Genomic DNA, 22,106 nt, shown 5'->3' with positions numbered 1-22,106 from the left:
GGCAGTGCAGTAGGTACTTTTTATCAGAATTGTAGAAATTCAGCTATGACCAAAAAATATACACGCTTATAGAAAAGTCTAAGCAAATTAGAATTTCGAAATAAATAACATTTTCAGTAAAAATTGTACGACGAAATCTTGTTGAGGGAGTTGTCCGCTCTTTGTTCCTTCAATTTAAATTATTATTTTTCAGAAAGAAGTTAAAAATAAATTTCTTTATGATATTTTTATATGAATATCGACAATGACATAGTTATTTACACACATTTTACAAAATAATTACAATACCTACTCATAGCTAACAGTCATTTATGATTAAATAATTTACATTTATTGGGCACTAATCTATTTAAAAATGCATGCCCGCTCCTCGATATTGATTTTCAGTCCATTTCTGATTGTTCTTTTCTTGATCTTCATAGACTGATGGCAATCTGTTCTTGCCAATTTTATTCTGTTTAGACATATGAATAATAAATTATATACATGTGTGCTCTTGGCTCCAAGATTTCATTTCGAGTATCCATCGCAATGTCGGAGCAACGATATAAATTGGCAAATTATTTTAAGAAAAGTACGATGAATCCATTTCAGGTTATCTAGTGCAAGATTTTGTTTTAAAAAAATTCTGAAAATTAAATTTCAAACATAAATTCTGTAATTGGTCCAAAGGAACTAATGATCAAATAAGGTGAAATTTATTTGTAGTACCTTTATTCTCCTGATTCCACAATTTATATCGTTTATTCGGTAATGTAATCCTTTTTCAAGGCTAAACCTTATCAAAGTAACTTTTTTTAAATGAAAAATTTAGTTTTTATTATGGAATATTTTATGAAAAAATTAGTTCGCAGTATATGTAGTATATAGTTTTTTAATTGTAGTCAAACGTTTCAACTTGGTATACGGTATTCTTCTTTCTTAAATGGAACATGATTATTCACGTTTGTTGCGCTATTATCGGATTTTTCGTATACTGTTTAAAAATCGCGATAAAACTATATACGGGAATTGTTAAACAGCAAGGCTCTGCACTAGTTCACTTATTATTAATACATGATATTACTGGACTGTATATTGTTTCTGTCATTAATCGTTGTAAAAATAATGATACTGCTGTTATTGTCGATAGTGTTGTCACATAGCAGCGTAATTTTTTATTGCATTCATTGTATAAATTGTAGTAAATCATATTTGTTATCATTCTATCGTAATTATATTTTCGAATTCAACTCACAAATCATTAGCTAAATTTTAAAATAAAATATATAGTAACTAATAATAATAAATAGGAATAATAACATTCTAAAAATTTACAATATGACAATTGGAAAATGCTTTTTGTGAAAGCTATAGATCTTACAGTGAAGCTACGCTGAGTCATTTTGTCTTAGTAGTAAGTTCTTGATATATCGGTTTACGATGTTGTCGCATAGCATTCTGTATTTGGTCGGTCATCATAAAGACTCCGACCGGTGAATTTTATTAGCATGCCTACGAATTCTCTCGATTGATAAAACATTGTCAACCTTTAATCTCATTCACAACTAATTTTATTTGAGTATTCTTCAGCACAGCTGATGGCTTTTGTAGATTTCGTGCAGCATGATTAACGAAAAATTTAATTTGTTTATTCTCAGTTTTGATTGAAACTTTTGGTTTAACGGAAATCTATATGCGCTATACTCATAAAAGGTGCGATTAATCGACAATATAACTACGGGTGACGTTAGGAAACCAAACCAAAAAAGTCAAGTGCGTACTCGAAATCCCAAGCAGCATCAATCGTAAAAACAGATGATCGAACACTCGCGAACTTATATAGTCGATCTCCTTAAGACGAGTTTTCGCAAAGGCCACAAAGCACGGAAATTGACTCGGGGATGAGCGGGGAGGGCCGGGGAGGGTGGCTCTGGCGGACAATGCTCGCGAATTTGAAAGAGCTTGTCGAAAAAGCTTCGCGGTTGGCCCCGAGGCTGCTGGTAGTAGTGCGCGCGCAGCAGCAAGCACACAATGCTCCGCTCTGCTACCGGGATTCTTTGCGCGTCAGGCTGCTTTGTTTGGAAACAATGCCGATACTCACGGCCGCTACATCCTCATCTCCATTCTGCTCTCTGTGTGCTCCCCTGCGTGTAGCTAGCAGCAGAGGCACAGCCAAGGGGTTGTGACTTTATTCAGCCCTGATTAAAGTTATAGCGACGCCGCGTGCCGGATTGATGGCTTTCTTCGTTCTTCTCCTTCTATTCTTTTTTTACGCTTTTAGTTCAGTTGTGCGCTCGCGTGCAGCTTTGTAGGTCTATTTTTTGCAAGGGTAATGGACAACGGTGTTGGTTTTTTTGGCTTTCTCTCCTTTTATGTTGTAGGTGGCGGTATGCGGTTTTCCAGTTGACACATGTTTTGGTTTGATGCTATCATTTTTTTAAATTGATCAATTGTAAATTTGTCACAATGTGCTCCTTATCAACGGTTGATAGCTTAAACATTGTCATTAACTCGCAGATAACAGTTTTCTTAGTTAGTAGAATGTTTCAATTGAACGTTTCAATAAACCTTCGTAATTGTTTAATTTTTAATGTGATAAAACTGGAACCGAAACGCTAATTGTGCGTATTTGATATGAGAATGTAGCATTTTATGCAATAATGAGACGCGAAATAATTTATTATAGTCTTCAAAATGCAACCTACTTCATTCGCTTTTGTTTCTAACTTATTCGAGTGATTTTTTTTTCCAATTAAAGCAAAATGTTGACTACAAGTCAAAAGAACTTTTGTTTGTTATATTTTAAATAAATAATCAATGACACTCTCCTTTGTAAGGGAATATATCAATTCCATGTCGTAAAAATTGAAAAGTCCATTTTACAACAGAAGTGCACGGTTACGATAAGCGTTGTCATTTTTTCAGTAAATACACCGCTGTCGATTTATCTACGAAGTTGGCCGGTACGAGAAGGTTAAGGCAAAAAGACCGCTTTACTGGCTTAGAAAGCTGCATACAAAATGAAGATTAAATTAAGTAGAAAAATTTAGTAGCTTAGAAAGTGAATTTTGCCTTCGACGCGACGGAAACTTCCTCTTTTACAAGCCAAGGGCCTCCGCGAAGACTCTCGTGTCGATCGAGGGCCTTGGCGAGCAGGTATACAGCAAAACGATCCTTTCCGTTGACGGTCTTTGGCTTTTGCGTGCGGCAGCCAAGCTAAAACGTCTTTGCTCGAGCAATCGAGACCAGAGACAACGGAACCGATGCTCATAGCCGTCGGCGTGTCTGCAGCTCGATATCAGATCGTAGCAAGAGCTTGCCGAGCGCTATTTCGCATCCGTCCTATTATTTCTTTTATCAATCTGCGCGCTTTCAGCGACACGAGAGCTTTGAGCTTCCACTATTGCTGCTGCTCGAGCTTTCAAGCTGCGTGATAAATCATGAAATGTAAGAGAACCTATACACTCGCACACACATGCGCGCGCGGGAACGCTCGATTCAATAGGGAGAGCCAGATGAGGTCTTCTTGCTTCCGCCGACGTCCGCTCCGCGTGAAAGGATGCCCCAATAATATTTCCATTCAGCAAACCGACCAAAGCATTCACTCTCTCTCTCTCTCTCTCTATTCCTGCAACCAATGTGGAGTATTATCCTTCATTTATATATATATATTTATATATAACCTTTTTCCTCTGCCCCAAACGTCTTTCCACTGCGTTTTGTGTTGTGCTAAATGTTTTTTTATTACTTACATTTGTTTTATAGCTTTTCAGTTTCGTCGACTGGGAATCGACAGCTTTTTTTCTCTCGAAGGAACTTTTTGCTCCGATGAATGGCTTGTTTTCCTTTCATTTCTTCTCTTGTGAGTGCGAGTACGTTGGAATCATTTTTTCTTAGTTTTAAAAAATTAACTGGCTATGCGTACTTATTTATCAAAGTAGCGTGGAAAACTGTCCACCGAGAAACTTTGTTTATGACAAACGTACGAATATTTATAGAGTCGGCTTCTATAAATTAATATTGGCCTGTATTATGCAGTGCGCGAAAACTGAATGCCGCCGCTGAGAGAGTTTGAGTGCTTTGTGTTGCTATCGTCGATCGTTTCTTTGCGCCGCACCACAAAAATGTATTTCGGTTCGAAGGCTTACGCGCAAGGGAAAAAGAAGCTCGTCCACGCGGCGTCGACTTGGTCCTTTTCTACAAGACTTCTTTTATTTTCCTCCTCTTTTCAACCATTGATTTTTCATTCGCGAGCTTTTCAATAGTTTGTTATGAGCTCTCGCCGCGATTCAAGCCTCATCCTCTTTCTCCTCGTCAACGACGATGACGACGATGAAGACGACGACGACGACTTCTTTTCCTTGGCGCGCGCCAGGCGTTTATTCTTTAAATCTGAGGCGCCGCCCGCAGCAGACTGGCTCACTCTTTTCTATAGGTGCGTGTAAATAATATCGCGCTTTCAAGTGATTTTTAAAGGTACTTCTTTTCCTTTTCACAACTTGGCGCGCCATTTTCTCTTTCTCTCTTTCTCTCTTTTCCGAGAGAGCGAGTGAGTTGAGATTTCTTGAAAAAGTTTTTATCTGCAGATGGCGATTCAATGAAACACACTTCAAATTATCATACTTCAAATTTATTTTCGCATCTATTCGGCTAATGAATGTCATTCATTGAATGAAATCTTTGATATTTGTCATGAAAGTCATTTTTACTATTAGCGATGCAATCAGACTTTCGATGAAGTTTTATTTTTTGTTTTTTGTTGAAATGCCTTTACGGAAATTTCTAAGATATGCACCTACAAAGCTTAACAAATAACGATTTCTCAATTCATCGAACGATCACGCGTACAAACCGTCGCCGTTAATCTGCGCCAACCATTATGGACTACATTAGAACGTCTCTACGCATCATATACATTATCAACTACACCCCTAATATTTACTGTCTATCTGTCTGTCTCTCTCTCTCCCTCTCTCTCTCTCTCACTCACTCACTCTTGAATCTCTTTAAATTTCTTTATGCTGATTAAGATCAGCAATACTATCAAATATTGTACGATTATTGTGAATCAAGTATCCTATTATTGCACAGCATGATATTATCGCCTGAGTTAGCGAAGCGAAGCATGTACTATTAAATATACTACTAAAGTATAGGAAAATATTTTCTCAATACGTTGGAAGTAACAGTTTAGTTATGATAGGCATAGCTTAATTATAATATATTTTATTTATTTAAAAGGACAGAGGCAGATGATGAGACAAACAATGAATATACTACATTATGATACAATTGCGGGAAATTAGATTCTTGTCTCATGTGCCGGTTTACAGCAACATGGGTACGCAAACGGCACACGAAAGAAGAATCTTTTTCCCGAACATGATCGCAGGGGAAGGTAGGGTATGCGTAGTAGGACGATTAAGTTTGGCACTCTAATATTTTATACGTGGACAATGTGTAACAATCTAATTAATATATAGTCCTCTTTAGTAATGCTCCTACTACTTTTAGATGAGCTTGTGACCAATTACTACGGACCATTTACGTTTGTTAAAAGTTTCTTTGCCTGGCCGTGACAATTTATGATATTTAAAATTTTGTTATGTAATTCGTATAATCAAATCCTTTGGAAAAATAACAAAAATGATGTATTATTCTTTAATTCAAAAATGAGTGAAAGCATTAAAATATACTATTTTATTATTTCCTTAAGTGTCAAATACATATTTCAAATATATAGAGATGAAAGTATATCTTTTTACAATCTAAATTAGGATACTTTTGTATTAATTAACCCATTAACATGCAAAATCGCATTTTTGTGCACACAATTTTAAACGCATAAATCGCACAGAACAATATGGTAACTGTCATTCTCTTGGTTTCTAATTCTCTAGGTTCTACATAGGTTCTTTTAAGTGTGCTTTTTCAGAAATCGGTATCAGTTTTACGATAAAATATCAATAGCCCTAGTAATTTTTCGTTTTAATAAAAAAAATCAATTTTTAAGGTTTTTTTTTATTTATTCTTGATTATTTTCCTGTTGCTATATTAAAATCAATATTCTATCAATAAAAATCGCGGTCTCAATGATTGAACTTTCTGAAACCGTCGGGAGAAATTTTTATTTTGACAGCATTTTTACAAAATCTCGGATTCTTACGACCGTGTTAAACGAAAATTCATAATTTTTTTATTAAAAAAAGAATTATCTTTATAAAAAAAAGTTAATACTACAAAAATCACTTAAAATTACTTAAAGAATACGTGTTAATTATTTTAAAGTTGTTTCGAACATTTGTGGATTTTTTGATTTTCATTATATTTTGAAAAATAAAAAATTTGCTAAAATTTCGGTATAAATTTCTCGGAGTTCTTGATTAATTCTACAATTATAAACGTTACAGTACTATTCAATCAATAGTGCGATGCAAGATAAACGTAAAAAGATATAAAAGAATAAAAAGAAATAAAAAACAAAACAAAAAATATTAAAAAAATGTAGTTTTAGTGACAAAAACGTTTAGCAACTATACAAAACGACGAAACAAATTATTTTCTTTATGCATATTCTTTAAGTAATATTAAGTATTTTTTGTAGTATCAACTTTTTTAATAAAGTTGATTCTTTTTGAGTAAAGAATTATGAATTTTCATATAACACTGTCGTAAAAATCAACCATTTTGTAACAATGCCGACAAAAAAAATTTTCTTCAGACGGTTTCAGAAAGTTTAAACATCGCGACCGCGATTTCTGTCGATAGAATATTGATTTTAATGCAGCAGGAAAGTAATCAAGAATTAATTAAAGAAAAACCTTAAAAATAGACCTTTTTTTATTAAAATGCAAAGTTAATAGGGCTATTGACATTTTAACATAAATCTTATACCGAATTCCGGAAAAGTACACTTGAAAGCCCCTATGTAGAATTTAGAGAAGCAATTAACATATTTTTCTGGGTGAATTGTGTATTTGAAATGATGTGCAAAAAATTTGATTTGGTGTATTAATGGGTTAATAATTGAGTAATATAATCAATTATCAGTTTAATAGATTGTTCTAAGTCTTTGTGGAACTTACACGAATTAAAATCTATTATATGAAAATTTTTAATAATATTCAACTATATCCAGTGAGTTTTATAATTTATAATAAAATTTATCTAGTAGAGTTGATAATTATGGTATCGAATTCAATAGCTATAGTGCTATCTAACGTATAATGCGATTACAGAGAATAATTTCAAAAAGTTACTTAATATGATCCTCCATGAATGAGTTTTATAGATTAGTAGCAACTATAATAATTTATTAATATAGAAGGTACGAAAGATAATAAAGAAGAAATAAGATACAAGTAATCGCAGTGGCACACTTGTCGCGTAAAGGCGTGTGTTCTCTTTCTCTTTTCGCGCGAAGATAGGAACATTGAAAGGGCTGTATATATACAGTCGCATTATACAGTCCTACAAAGCTCTTTGATTTATAGCTGCGTCGATAAACCCAAAGGTTATATCCCTTCTCTCTTGCGCGCATCTGCCAGAGTAATTAAGTATCCGACGAAGATAGAGCTTTATCGAGAGATATCGTTTTTTCCCTCGCTTTTTTTGTTTCATCGCGAGATTGAGATTCGTTTCATGAAGCACTCTCCTTTCATTTAGGCGCACAATCAAATGGAATTGATGTGCGCGACGTGACAATGCAACGGCACTTGGAACGGAAACTAATTTGCACGATAATGTGTCAATGACATGCGATTTATGATTAATGATCAATCATTTAATTACGAGCCACTTCAAATCAATAATGAAAACCAATAACCATCAAACACTTCTCGTACTCGAAACTGTCCAACTTACACTTAACAATAAACCCGTAACAGGTGTATGCAAACTCCTCCTCGATAAACCGTATCAACCTGTCGCGCGCGGCTGCACACACATTCAAAGCGTCGCGTATTCCAAACTAAAAATACGACAATGGAGCTGCAGCTGGATAATGCTTTTTATTAATCTTTTCTCTCTCCTTTTTAATTCGCAGTGTTCAAAGGGAGAAATGAAAAAAAAAAAAAACGTTCTCTCTCCCTCGAAATAATGGCTGCCTGACCGCGTTTTTCAATGGCTCGTGTCGGCACGCGGTCGAGGGTGATTATACGGGCTTGGCATATTGTTCGCCTACGCGCGCAAGGGTGGGATATTGCTGCTGCTACATGGTATATGCATTGTTGACACTCTCTTACGCGCGGGATGATATATACATTTGCGCCGATGTTTGAAGATTGATCTTTATGATATTATATTGATTAGCTGCATTTACTTTATAAAAATTCGACGCAAGAATATTTTTCAAAAATTTTCTGAAGTACTTAGATTATATTTGAACGATTGTATTTAAACACTTTAAGAAAAGCAAATTAACAATACAATTGTATATTGTCGAAAGTTACAAATTTTTTGTTGCAATATTTTGATTGTAACGAATTTTACAATGATTAGACAAAAAATAATAGAAGGAATACCAGAGCGCTAACACCGGTTTTCAGAATCGATTTAGCGAAGCGTAAATGCAGCACTCCCCTTTACCACAGAATACACATATACACGACACAACCATTCACCGACTCGTGTCAGTGCTTTAAAAGGGGTTCTCGCCAACAAGATTCCCGCACCCCATCCATTACAGCCTGACTTATGGCTTTTAATGCTCGTGATTTAATTACCACATTGATTAATTCGTTCGACGATGGTATTTTTATTGATTGTGATTGGTTACTGTGAAACAATTATTCAATCGACGATGCCTCGAGAATAAATTAAAGCAAGCTATTGATTAGTTAATTCTCTTGCGGCTTCATAATTTCTAACGGCTGATAACTTGATAGAGCCACGATAATATGTTTCCGCCGCCTTTTTGAAGATTATTGCTTGACTTTCATTATTCTTTTATTCTTTGACTTATCTTTGTATAGGATTGAATATACAATATTTGCAAACTAATTGTTGATATATTTTTGGTTCTGTAAATTCTTTTAATGATTTTCTCATATTAATTCAGCATAATGTCGCAATGAATTTATTCAAGTCTTTTTTTATTTGTAGCTCTCATGAACAAATTGTACGATAATTATAATAATATCTATCTATAAAAAGAGAAGAATGTCGAGCTCATTCAGTTCCATAACTTTTATTAAGAACTGATTATATGTAAAAGCAAAAAAAAATTAAAAACATTTGCTCTAATTTGACAAATTGTAGAATTTAAAGAATTACCTGAAATTCGATAAATAGAAACATTGCACGATTCAAGCCAAAACATTATAGCTGAATCTCAGTAATGTCATTTGTCGTAGGCTATTAAAAAATTTGAAAAACCAAGCTCCCAAAAAAAGTATATCGGTCCATGATTAGCTACAGTCCGTCGACATCGAGCGTCGTAAGCCGCGAAAGGAAAGCTCGTTCTAGCGAGTAAAAGACGAGAAGAAAGAGTCAGTTAGCTACTTGAGATTCTCAGTAGGCGTCACAAAACAAGTCTGGAATAATCCATTGGAAACTAAAAGTTGGATGGACCTGTGACAATGGTGGTGCAAGTCGGGTGGGTGGTGGGGTAATACACTTGGCTCGTCATATCTGCCGGTACGGATCTCATTGTGGCGGGTCGCGCGCAGTCAGCTATTATGTTTATTAAGTTGGGAGAGAGAGAAAACGATGAAGCGAGGAAGAAGAAGAAGTGGTGGCGGGTGGGTGGATGCATTGTCCCGTGCATTGTCTGCGCTATTGTGTGACATCACGGACCGATAACTGCCGATAAGACCGCGCTCTCTTTTCTTTTCTTTTGCCAGCTGGTGTCTATGTGTATATCTGTGCATGCTTTGTATGCATTGATCTTTCGTGCCGAAGAAGTGCGGGATATTCTTATATATATATAGACGAAAATTGGCCACGGATGAATAATTGAGGGTTGCGTGGATTTTTTTGAATTTTCGTGAGATAAGAAACAAATTTTTTTTCCAGAGTGAGAAGCGATTATAATCAGATTGAACCAAGATTTTTTAAATATTCCTAGAGAACATTAATTTTTCAATATATATTGTCGTTAAATTTTCTCAATGTTAATAATTAAAATCTTAATAATAATTTGTTCGTTTCAGGTGCTACATTGATTCACTCGACAATGCATCTAAGTCTACTACCCACCAACATACTGTTCTTCTATTTCATTGGTGTGAGTAATCTTTTAAGCTCATTAACCGTGGCACCCGCAACGTATATACGAATGGAAAAGAGCATCTCAGTATATTCAAGAGAAAAACACATAACTTCCCCTTTACGAATGAAAATGGCGAAATAAAAAACGCTCTTTTTTACGTCCGTCGTAGCGTAACATTGTCGCATTGACCAGGTCATTTTTTTAGGGGAAGGATGAAATTCGTTACACAAGCAGAGGGTTCTTATTGGTATAGGCGATATATGTGGATTTATATTTATAGCTCGCACAAAATTTTCTCTATTCTTATGTGAATTCGTGGGTATTTTTTTCTTTGTAGGGGGATCGAAAGCTAGACTTTTTTTATTGGAAGGAGCGATGAAATTAGGTGTGATCTATCGTGCATATAATCTTATTTTTTCGGGGGAAATCTTACGAGTTTTATTAATTTTAATTTTGTTCTTTTATCATTTTTTATTATTATTTGTCAAAATTAATGTTACAAATGACAATTGATGTCTGAATTTTATGCCTATCGTCCAAGTCAAACCTTTAATATTATTAATTTTTTTTATCTGGAATACGAGTATCAAGATCTGACAGGACATCTATATTAATTCTTAAAAATGGAAAAATGATTCGCAAATGACAGGCTGTCAATTGAACTCGCTAAATACTTCAATACTCATGTCTTTGTTGCATGCAATCATTCATTTCTCAAAAGCATCCTATCTAATCTTCCATTAGTTCCGTAGCTCATACACGAACTTCTTCGTGCGCTCGTGTGTGTGTGCAGAGCTCGAATGTCGCGAATGTTGAAAGCAAATCACCAATAAAGAAGCTAAATGATGATTGACAAGAGAAGCGAGTAAATCCCCATAAAAGGAGGGCAAGTCGCGCGAGAAAAGAAAAAAGAAATAATGAACGAGCGCTTCATCAGCAGCAGCAGTATCGTGCGCGCGAAGGAGGCCTGGCAAAACAGAAGAACATTTCACTCTCGCTCGACCTACACACGCGATCCGCGCCTTTGAATCCTTAATTCCCTTTTGAAACTCTCATTCTGGGAGGCATTATTCGCGCGCAATGCCGCTGCCTCGGATGACGTATTCAGCGAGTTTTGTATGGCCCGAGCAAGCAGCGCTCGCGCCCCTGGTGTTCCGCGTACGCTCGCGCATGCACTGATCATTCAAACTCGCTAAGGAAACTCCTCTTCTAGTCTTTCTTTTTTTTCCTCGTTTGACGATCAATGAGCATAGTGTTCCTTGCCATCGTGCCATGTTCTATATCGACGGATGCTAAGTATTGTTCGTATTGTTAGCTACGTTGAACATTCATGTTTTCACTGTAGTTTTACGATATACCTTTATTTCCATTTGCTATTGTGATTCCAAAATAAATTTCTAAACTTGATAAATCACTATCGCAACTCAAATTTCTGATTATATATTCTACTCCTTGAACGGTAATCATAGTAATCAGTGAAGTCCAACTAATAACATCATCAGCTGATACTCGTAGAATATCTTGGGCATAACTGTTATTATCAAATTGTCAAAGTTACGTTTAATGTATATATGTATTACTTGTAGGCTATAAACTGAAAAAAAAATATTTTCCTGTACGCTTGTCAAACAGGAGATACCCAAGGTTCAGGCTTCGCGACAGAAAAAAGGGGAGAAGGAGAAAGCGCGCAAAGATCGCATGAGCTTGCGCGCGCGACATTCTTGGGCGAAAGCAGAGGGAGTAGCTAAGGCCCACATTGATGTTGTGGCACGTTCCATCGGGCACACGCACAATAGGTAGAGCCGCTGTGAATAAGTATAACAGACAGACGCAGCGAGAGAGAGAGAGAGAGAGAGAGAGAGAGAGAGAGAGAGAGAGAGAGAGAGAGAGAGAGAGAGAGAGAGAGAGAGAGAGAGATGTACACACACAGGTGTAGTAGAGAGCATGTGAATGAGGAACCCATTTGATAACACGCCTCCGCGCACAAGTCCATTGTGCTTGCTTCCTATTCACAGAGATTTCCCATTTCATCGAACGCAACGCGTGTATATATATAGATATAAATTTAGTCCTTTTCTTTCTTCTTCTGTGCTAGCTTCTCTCTCTCTCTCTCTCTTTCCCTCGTCTCTTTGCGCCTATATACTTCGCTCTCCTTTTTTCGTCTACTGTGTTGGCGCGTCATTGACTCCGACACTTTTTTTCTTATTTCGCTTTTCTGTCGAGGTTTCGCCCATTTGCACTTGAGCTTAGTTGTGGATGTTAGTCAAAACTGAAAGTTGCGCGTTTAAATTCATGCATCGGAATGCTGGTTGCATCTTGTCGAGTGTAATTTATTGCCAATTTGTCACATAAGACTGTAGATTTCGTGCGAGAATAGGTTGTCAAACAGCAGATCAAATGTCATCGAATGCTATTGTATATTGCCATCGCTGTAGCTATTGAAACTGTAACTTTTAGTTTTAGTTTATTGGTTTCACGTAAAAGATCGTCTGTATTCATTTACATAAGCCGCATTTGTTTACAGTAGACACATTCCCGTATGCATTAAAAAGAATTTTTCGAGCAACAAATTTGGAGGTATCTATCGGATTTTGCATAGAGTAGCAATTAATATGTTACCGTCGTGACAGAGAATAAAATGAAGTCAACCGACGTCAATCACAGCCGAGCTGAGTTCGCCCACACACGGAATATCATCGCGCGAATGGTTTTTTTCTTTTTCGTCGAGGCTGGAGATATAAAGAAAAGCTTCATCCATGGAGCATAGAGCTAACCCAGCAATCTCTGGGGTTGGCCCCGCTATGTGCGGGCGTATACACATCGACAACAATGAATGAGAGAGAGACAAAGGCATTGCACAATGCTGATGTTGAACGTCGACTGATTTCGACGATTTTTGGCCTTTGCGCAGAGAGTGAGCGCGCTCGACAATCATTCCCGCATACGTAATCATCGCCGACCCTTTATCTCTGCTGCAGCGTTGGTCCTTCTCTATCTCTCTCTCTCTCTCTCTCTCGTGTGTGTATTGTGTTGGACGCGATTCTACGGCTCTTTTGCCAGAGGCTCTCACTCTCATGCCACACGCCGCTACGCAACTGTGACCGACTTTTTGCAAGTTTTTATCTCGTCGCTGTTTGTCTTATTCTTTTTTTAGTTTTCTAAGTTGAGTGAACAATTTTCTGGGAATAGGTATCGTACACTTACGCTAAATCACTTGTTAACGACAAAGTAATTAAGAGTATTCAATTTTTCAAACAATGTCTGTAATAATCTTTTTTCTAGAGTTTGAGAGTGTTTTTAATCATTTCTATCTAACTTCATAAGCTACGATTTGTAGCAGATCTATCCAAAATTATTAACCAAAATAATAGGAGCATTATGATTCTTGACTCTAATAGTTATGAAAAATTAAGTATCATAAATTTTTTCTCAAGAATATCTTAATTACAGATTAATCATACTCGTGTGTGACCCATGAATGCAATCCCAATCAATAGAGTAAAATCACCATATATCTCAATATTTTAGATTTATTGCGGTGTTCCTGGTTTTAGTTAGATATCAGATCAACAGGTGAATGGAGTGATATTTTATACAAGGTTGTAATAAAAAGTAAAAGTATTCTATATATTTTAAGAGAACGTAGATGTTTACTATATAGAAATATGCAATCTAATTCAAATTAATTAATAGATACATTGATGTTTAACTAAAATGTCCAACTCGCAATGCCTACATAAATACAGCCCGCTCAAACAAATGAACAAATAAATGAACAAATAAATGAATAAACAAATGAAGTGAAAAGAGCTTCGTTTTTTGTTCAATATATGATTCAACCGCAACGAAAAGATGTATCAGGCAAAACTCACAATCGAAAAAAGAAAGAAACAAGTGAGTGGCCTATCGTCACGTAGTCGAAGAATGTATCTCATGCCGCAATCAGCTTGAGGTCGCCGGATGAAAAACTCGCAGAAGAAAAGCACACGCGATGATCGCGTCGATTGTTTTGAGCGAGCGGACCGTTTGCGGAATCACCGAAACAGTCGACGGGAGCGAAAAAAAATTGCGCGGGAGGGAGAGAGGGAAGCTGAGCACCACTGCTGGGACAGTCGCACCTGAATAGATACATTGTGCCGGTGCACCCTATTGACGGCCGATTGTTCCCCTTAACAATAACAACAATATCTGAATAGTCGCGCGAGTGAGAGCGAGAGAGCACATCTCGCGCGCGAACACATACACACTCTATGCACATTGCGTGTACCGTTTGCGCGAGCGGGCTTTCTGTGTGGAATGTGTCTGTGAACTATTATTGTTGTTCGCCGTGTTCTATTCTCTTTTTTCCTTTTTGATTTTGCATGTGTTTTTTTCCCCGCCGCGAGGATAAGAGGATTTTCATTTTAATCGTAAATATTTCTTTTCCATGACAGAAAGCACTATTTGTTTTGTTTTATGATCAGTATAAGCGATCGCAATCACTCAGCGTATGAAATTAATTTTCTGAGCCATGGAATAATGTGTTTTGCCATAATTCTGTTTTTCCTTTATTTTTATCTTAAAAATAAGGCTTTATTAATATAAATATAAGCATTGATACGATTTATAATTGATTGATTGTACTAGGCTCTATAGTGTAGACGATGTGTGCACTAGGCTCTATAATTAGACGACTATAGTGATTTATTTTTGTCTTAAAACATGTTTTTTTTTAACGATCCATTGACTATTGGTACTACTACTAAACTGCGCCTAATCATTTAATCTAGAGAGCATTATATTTTTTATGTAAATATTATTTAAATCTTACTATTGATGAAACAACCAACTAATAATAAAATAAATTCTGCTCGGATCTAGATGAAAAATATGTCTATGCCTATTTTATTCTTGGATGTACTTACCTTTGCAAGCTAAGCGACAATTGAAATCTAGTAGGATATGGCGTTCAAAGCCCAGTTTGCGATAATGGTATGTGCTGAAACAGCCTACAGAACACTCAATACATCATGACTCCTTGCCGTTTGAGCAACGACGTCAACGATTAGCTATTAGAATTATACTGCATTGCTTTGACCATTAGTTTGTATTACGTATATTGTAGTAAAATTCAATGGGATTTTCGTCATTGATGTTGAAGATTCATTAGATGTTGGTGGTTATGTCTGATAAATTTTTAAGATATAATTTTGGCATTTAGATTGTAAAATAAATTCTATATCATTGAAGGGGATATGAAACTACTCTATAGTTTGAAAATTTTCCAATTCATGTAAGAAAAGAGGTAAATAATTTTTTACAATACTTAAGTAATATTTCGTGTTTTTATTGTTTTAATCTTTCATCGATAAATTCTCTTTTCATCCAATCTCTTATTCAACAATCAGCATTATATTTAGCATGAAAATTCATAACATTTTATTTATTTCATACATATTTTTTCCTGAACATGAAGTAACAAAATTAAAAGTAATTCTAATTATGCGGGATCAGATTAATGAAGGTACTCAAAATAAATTTTGATTTATTTTGAGGACCTTTATTTATGTTAATAATTAATTACATGGTACTTTATTATTACGTAGTTCATGAAAATAATATATATTACAAATAAAATGCTGTGACGTACAAGTTTATGCTATATTCGACGCTTCTCGATGATTCTTTTGTATGATGAAACTAAAAAACCAATTTGTCGCAAAAAACTATCCAAAGTTCGCTCATGATGTATATAATTTCTATTCCGACGAATTGACTAGTTTTATAAAATATGTACGATTTTGAAAGCGTAAATCAGGAATTTATCGATAATTATTAAAACTTCCACATCCGCTTAAGAAATCATAATGTAAAGTAAATATACGAAGTTGATGTATTAATTGTTAATGTAAAGTCTATGGTGTGCACAAAAAGTAGCAAGAATACATTTGTATTGCTACAATATCGCATTGGTTGTTTTGGTGATTACTATTATAATTGTGTTTTAATAAAAAATACAGTAATTAGAAGGCAGTTAGTACTCAAAATTTATCGTTGAAAATTAAATTCATGAAAAAGTCCTAGTTCATTCTAATGATGTATCACTATAAACACAGTTGTCGAAACCAAAGTTACGAGATTTGTGTAAGCCAATTTAATGTTATTGTATTCACTATACACTCGCTCATTCATAAAAAGTTTTACGTTCCTTAAATTAACATATATACACATTTTTCACACTGAAAGTATTTTTCACATGATTCGAACGTAATCTACAAAAGGTTCATTCTTTTCGAGAATATTTCTCGAATATTTTTTCTTATTGTATTCTTCAAAATATCGATATATTTTAGCGTTCGCAAGTTGAGTCTTTCTTCATCTAAAAAACGATGAATAATTATCTTATACCACAATCGTAATCCTTCCGTGAGGATTTCATCTGCAAAACTGAATATATTCAACGATACATCGTCAATAAAATAAACTTACATTATAAAACTCAATCTAAATCCTATAAACAGGATTTTATGTTAAAAAAAAACATTTAGCGACAGTGGTCAATGAAATAGCTTAGAATCGTCAATAAAAACGATAAAAATTCTCTAAATATTTAATAGAAACTCGAGTACTCGTATCAAGAGCCATATGAACTAAATTTCATTATCATTTGTATGAAGAAAATCATAACTTTTACATCCGCTACACGAGTCAACGTCTCTTTTACGGAATATTAACTTTCGAATTTGGGAATCAAGCAGTCATTAAGCTCGCTAAAACCGCAGTTAGAACAAGTGTTCTGGAAATAAAAAAAAAATAAATTACACAGCTTTAGCGCAAACTTTTGATCATGAAAATTCAATTATCTCACCGGTGTAGTTGAATAGATTGGATCACATAAGTTCAATACTTCTGATGGAGCTGCGCAAAGGTAATGGGCAGGCACACTCCGTTCAGTAGACGAGCTGAGTTGCCAAGTGAAGGGTTTGATATTGTTCTTAAGATCCAGAATATTTCGTCCGTTGTGAATAATTGTTAAGAGAGATTCCTCAGATTGGTCTTGGTCTTTTGAATTTGACTGAGAAAGACAAATACAAGTAAATAATAAATAACTTGACAAGACAAAAAATATATATATAGAGTAATCGTAAATGTTCAATTTTAGAAAAGTAGTTAACACCGCAATACAATGTTTCGAAAGTTTTATGCCGTGTCTATTTCCTTGTATGTTTATAATACAAATCATTGTAAATATGAATAACTTGTGATAAATAATAGGTACATTTATTTAGTCATTTAGTTCCCATTAAAACTTAACATGTAAATTCCAACATTATAACATTAAAAAAATCAATTCATGTAATTATTTATTTACCAGTAATAAGTTTAGATAGATGAGAATGAGCATTTTTTTCTAACAATGTCGAACAAGATAAAAAATGTATGACATCGCATGGAATTTGACAATTCGAGGTTTGTAAATATTAATTACTGCAGGAAATCGTTAACACCGATCGATTCTTCAATGCGCTTGCAAATTCAATGGGAAATTGGAAATGTTAATAAATTACCGATATTCCACAATAATTCGCAGTTATGAAACCAATACACAAATAACCGTATCACTAATCAAGGTAATAAGAGCTTAATCAACTCGCACGAAGAGATCGTGTTGTGAAAATTTAAACGCACGTGTAACTATACCAAGTTATTTGTATAAGTCTAAACATTCCAGACAATAACAAAGTTATAAATGTTTACCGTGCTACTGCTGTCGCTGCCAGTGTCCTTGAGCGGCCGTTCGGACTCGGCTATGATGAAGCTTTCAATTCCACTGGACATGCTGCTCGCAGGTGACATAAAATGCCACTGGTTAAGTAATATAACATGCTGAAAGTTTGGACCGAACGTGTGATACGCTCGAACGCCCATAAACTCCTCCGAGTTTATGTCATGCACCTCGTTCATTGCTAATGTAAGCGCTGTCATTGCTTTAGTGATCTGCAACAAACACTGCAGAGCGTCAATACATAGTTAAAGCCGATAGGTTGATGTACTGCATAAATATGCGCTTGCGAGTCAAACTCAAAAGATACTTTGAACGTTTGCAATTTAGATTTGAGACACGGAAAAGGAAAATAAAATCACGCAGGATGTAGACATGAGCGAATGTCACGAAATAATCCACAATTCTGTGAAACGCTATTTCAACTCCAAAGGCACTTACAATGTCGAGCGATGAAAACTGTTCACAATCTTGAACGTAATTAGCAAAACGTACGATCACTTTCGTGTTGATTCGGTGACTACCGGTGAATCGGCAACGACTGATTAGCTATGCAAGAGTCTTCTGATACATTTGCGCCGAGATTCTTCTTCGAATATTTTTGATTGAAAGTAATGCTTATACTATTCGGCAGTCGGTAAATCGATGATCACATGAAAAACTATCCACCTTATTAGGTTCTCTGATACATAACATTGTATTATACTTATACAATATACAATTGTATATGGATTGCATTTAAATATTTAAAGAACTATAATAAGTTTATTTAAATGTGTTACATATAGTTTATATGTGACATTGTAGGATACTTGTCGGTCGCTTTTCTATCTGAAGTTTAGAGTATAATGGTAATGGTAATTACTATAGCAGCACGAACGAAGAATGATTAAACGATGATTTTATGATTTTTACTTTGAACAAATACATATATTTGTAATAATAATTATTGAAGCTTGTATCTTTGCTGCCCAGAGCTCAGATATTTATGCAAGAGTATTCTAAACAGTTATTAAAGATTGTTACACATACTCAGACTAAAATTAGCCAATATCGCATGAAATGTTAAAATATTTCAAATTTTGCTACCCTTATCCAAAAGCCTCCCTCGTTTCGAAAGGCAACGGTGGCGCCATCTTACGTGCTCTGTCAATACCCTGTTTTACAATGCTATCCGTTCTCAGTTATCGACCACTTTATAAGGTTCACGAATCTCTCACTAGATGTCTAGAATTCAATTCCTGCAAGTAAAAGAGTATTTTTTTATAAAATAACATTCATTTCGGATATTGAAACATTATACAAAACTTGGGCAAGTGCGAGCCGTTAACAAAAAATTATATATGAAAAGATAAATATGAAAGAAGAGCGTGTTTCGACCTGACAGGATGAAAAATGTACTCGCGAGTAGTGAAAATTGAGTTCACTTAGTATATAAGGCCACTCGTTAGCTGAGCCATGGTGGTCCGATGCTACTCAGCGGCGACTCTGGAATCTTGTTGCCCCCCTTCTCCCATGCTTTCATTGTACTTGAGAAAGGATTGATCGAGTGCACATACGGGAGAATTAGGAAGAATGTCAGATATGATGTTCGGGGTACAAGATTGGAGGCAGAGTACGAGGCTATAAAACATGGCTTCGATGGCTGAATAACGACTATGACCATTTTTTTACTAATAATTTACACAACCATTAAAAACACTACTGTGTACAACTAAATACCACCTTGGTCTACGTAATAATTTCTAAAATCGTTCATAATAATTGAGTGTATTATATTATAACGTTATAAATGAACGATATTCTGTTACATTCCTCTTGTACGAAACTAGTGTCGTAAAGCACATCTCTTGCTTGAATTCAGTAATATTCATTTTCATACTTGGATCAAATTGAAATTATTATAGGCGAGATAAAAGAATTCTGAAATATACTATACATACATTAGACAATTCTATGCTTTAAAACGCTTACCATACATTGATATTAATTGGGAAATAATCCAATCACGTTGACATTCGTCGATAGCGATAACTTACAATTCAATAAAGTAACAAGTTCTTAGATGTTTAGCTACGTATAGATAATATGAGCAGCGCACCAAATGAGTTGTTCATTTTTCATTTTTAGATAAATAGAACTGTCAGATGCGCTTAACAATTTAATTTTGTTTATTTTTTAACATATTGTTTGATGACGTCAAACTTTGCGTAGAATATCTCTATATCAACATATATTTTTTTAATTTAATTGTTTTTTAATTGTTTATCTGCGACTCTTTAGAGACTTTGTTTACATTAATAAATTAAATTCCAAAAATTGTTTGAAACAAATTAACGGTAATAAATGCACCTAAATCAATTCGTAGAAATTCAAATAGAATATGATTTATAATTCTTTTCATTGTTGGTAATTAGACCGTTGAGAGAATATGGGAATCATTGTCTTTTCAATACCTACAAATTATTATACTTATTTAGATTAATATAGAATATTAATAAATGTAGGATGCTTCGATCTATTATTTAGAGTCGAGTTTCTTATAACAGTGAATGACCCATGTAACTGCATTCAGTCGATCAGATCACAAATAAAATGACTTCGCTCAGCAACTCATCACTTTTTTAAATGGAAAAATAACAATAATAAGATCAGATGCACTTTGCGTGATTTTATCTTCTTTTCCTTTTCTTATTTTTATATTAATTAACTTATTTAACATAAATTACTTTTTTCAAAGGTGGAATTTTCAATCATTTTACAAACCATATTATAGCGGAAAATGTGTCTAAGAGATGAAACACATTTTCAAATTCATGATTTATCATATCGAAAATTACAATAAATAATTTTTTACAACCCCTTACCGTTTTGAGATAGATTTCATGACTTTCAAAAATTTGAAAACCTTTTTTTCATATTACAAAGAACTTTGACAATAAGATAAATATATTAACTTTCTGAAATTTTGATCACAATGATCAAAATATGTTCAGCCTTTCTTATCATTTTCTATGTTGAATCAGTATTAGATACTCCTAAAATATACTCTCCCAATTATTTCCAACTTTTAGCAACAGATAAGCTTAGGGTCATGAAGTTAGAAATTTAATTCAAAGATAGTAATTCTCTATTGTAATTGTGTTGATAATCGATATTTTTACTCTTAAAAAAATTGAAATATCCGTGAATAGTTTTGTTCGTTTTACAATATCTTTAATTTTTTTATTTAATATATAATATACCAATTGCGTATATCCTATGTACTGAATGATATCAAAAAATTTGTCAGTGAATTCTTATATAATCTGGTTTCATAATTTTCAACATTATAATCTATTTTAAATTAAACATTTTCACTCATTTTGATATAACCAACCAACTATAGAATTATTGTACGTAATACATTAATTTATAGAATATTTATCCTCCTTATTTATGCTTAAAACATTACTGAGAATAATACTTTATAATTATTCAATAAAAAATTCATGTTGTAAATTAGATTTTTCTACGAGGTTTGTGAGCGACCAACCACAGTTAGTGGAGCTACCCTAAATTAATAAATAAAAAATTACTTATTCATGTTTATATTAAAATATTTCAACAACTAATTTTGTAAAATGTATGTATGAGCGTAATATTTATGACAAATTATTATTCAAATTTCATTCAAATGAAATCATTGGCACTCATAAAACGTAGGTAACTGTTACTTATTGTCGGTATGTTACCAATATTGTGCTCTTTATTGATAATTAAACATGGACCTGCAGATTATCAGCGGCGGTAAACAATTACGAAAATAAATACCGTTATTTTATAAAAATCCTAATTAAAGATATTTATATATCGGGATTTTTTTAAATAAGACTTTTGTCTAGAGAATCGAAATATATTTTCCATAAGGTAACTGTTTTACCATCTCCGGTAACAGATCATTCGTCGGTAATTTAATAGGAAATTGCATCTTTACCTCATTACCTGTCACTTTTCTGAGATGGCGCTTTTAATATTGACCGATAAACATAAAGATTGTTGTCTTTTTCAAATTTCGGTAATGTATATTATTAATTATAAAATAAATTAGTAGATGGAATTACTGTTTAATTAACTATTATTCTGTTTTGAAAAAGACTGAGAAGAATACAA

The 22,106-nt window shown here is 34.2% G+C and overlaps 1 protein-coding gene across 2 annotated transcripts; it reads right to left on the bottom strand.

Annotated features, from left to right (window-relative positions):
* Positions 1-15,515: 15,515 nt before the first annotated feature.
* On the bottom strand, positions 15,516-18,533 carry LOC131669388 (uncharacterized). Of its 2 annotated transcripts, none has more exons than XM_058944224.1 (4): positions 18,396-18,533; positions 17,930-18,181; positions 17,040-17,246; positions 15,516-16,967 (listed from the first exon to the last, which is right to left on the bottom strand). In XM_058944224.1, the coding sequence occupies exons 2-4, from the start codon at positions 18,155-18,157 to the stop codon at positions 16,902-16,904; spliced, it is 501 nt and encodes a 166-aa protein (XP_058800207.1). In that variant the 5' UTR covers positions 18,158-18,181; positions 18,396-18,533; the 3' UTR covers positions 15,516-16,901. The 2 variants fall into 2 exon arrangements, with proteins under 2 accessions (XP_058800207.1, XP_058800206.1); XM_058944223.1 differs by having other exon boundaries at positions 17,930-18,169.
* Positions 18,534-22,106: the final 3,573 nt, after the last annotated feature.

Source organism: Phymastichus coffea, unplaced genomic scaffold (genome assembly GCF_024137745.1).
Source record: "Phymastichus coffea isolate CEN01 unplaced genomic scaffold, Cenicafe_Pcof_1.1 PCOF00092, whole genome shotgun sequence".
NCBI classification, from domain to species: domain Eukaryota; kingdom Metazoa; phylum Arthropoda; class Insecta; order Hymenoptera; family Eulophidae; genus Phymastichus; species Phymastichus coffea.
This window is presented reverse-complemented; position numbering and strand designations above follow the sequence as displayed.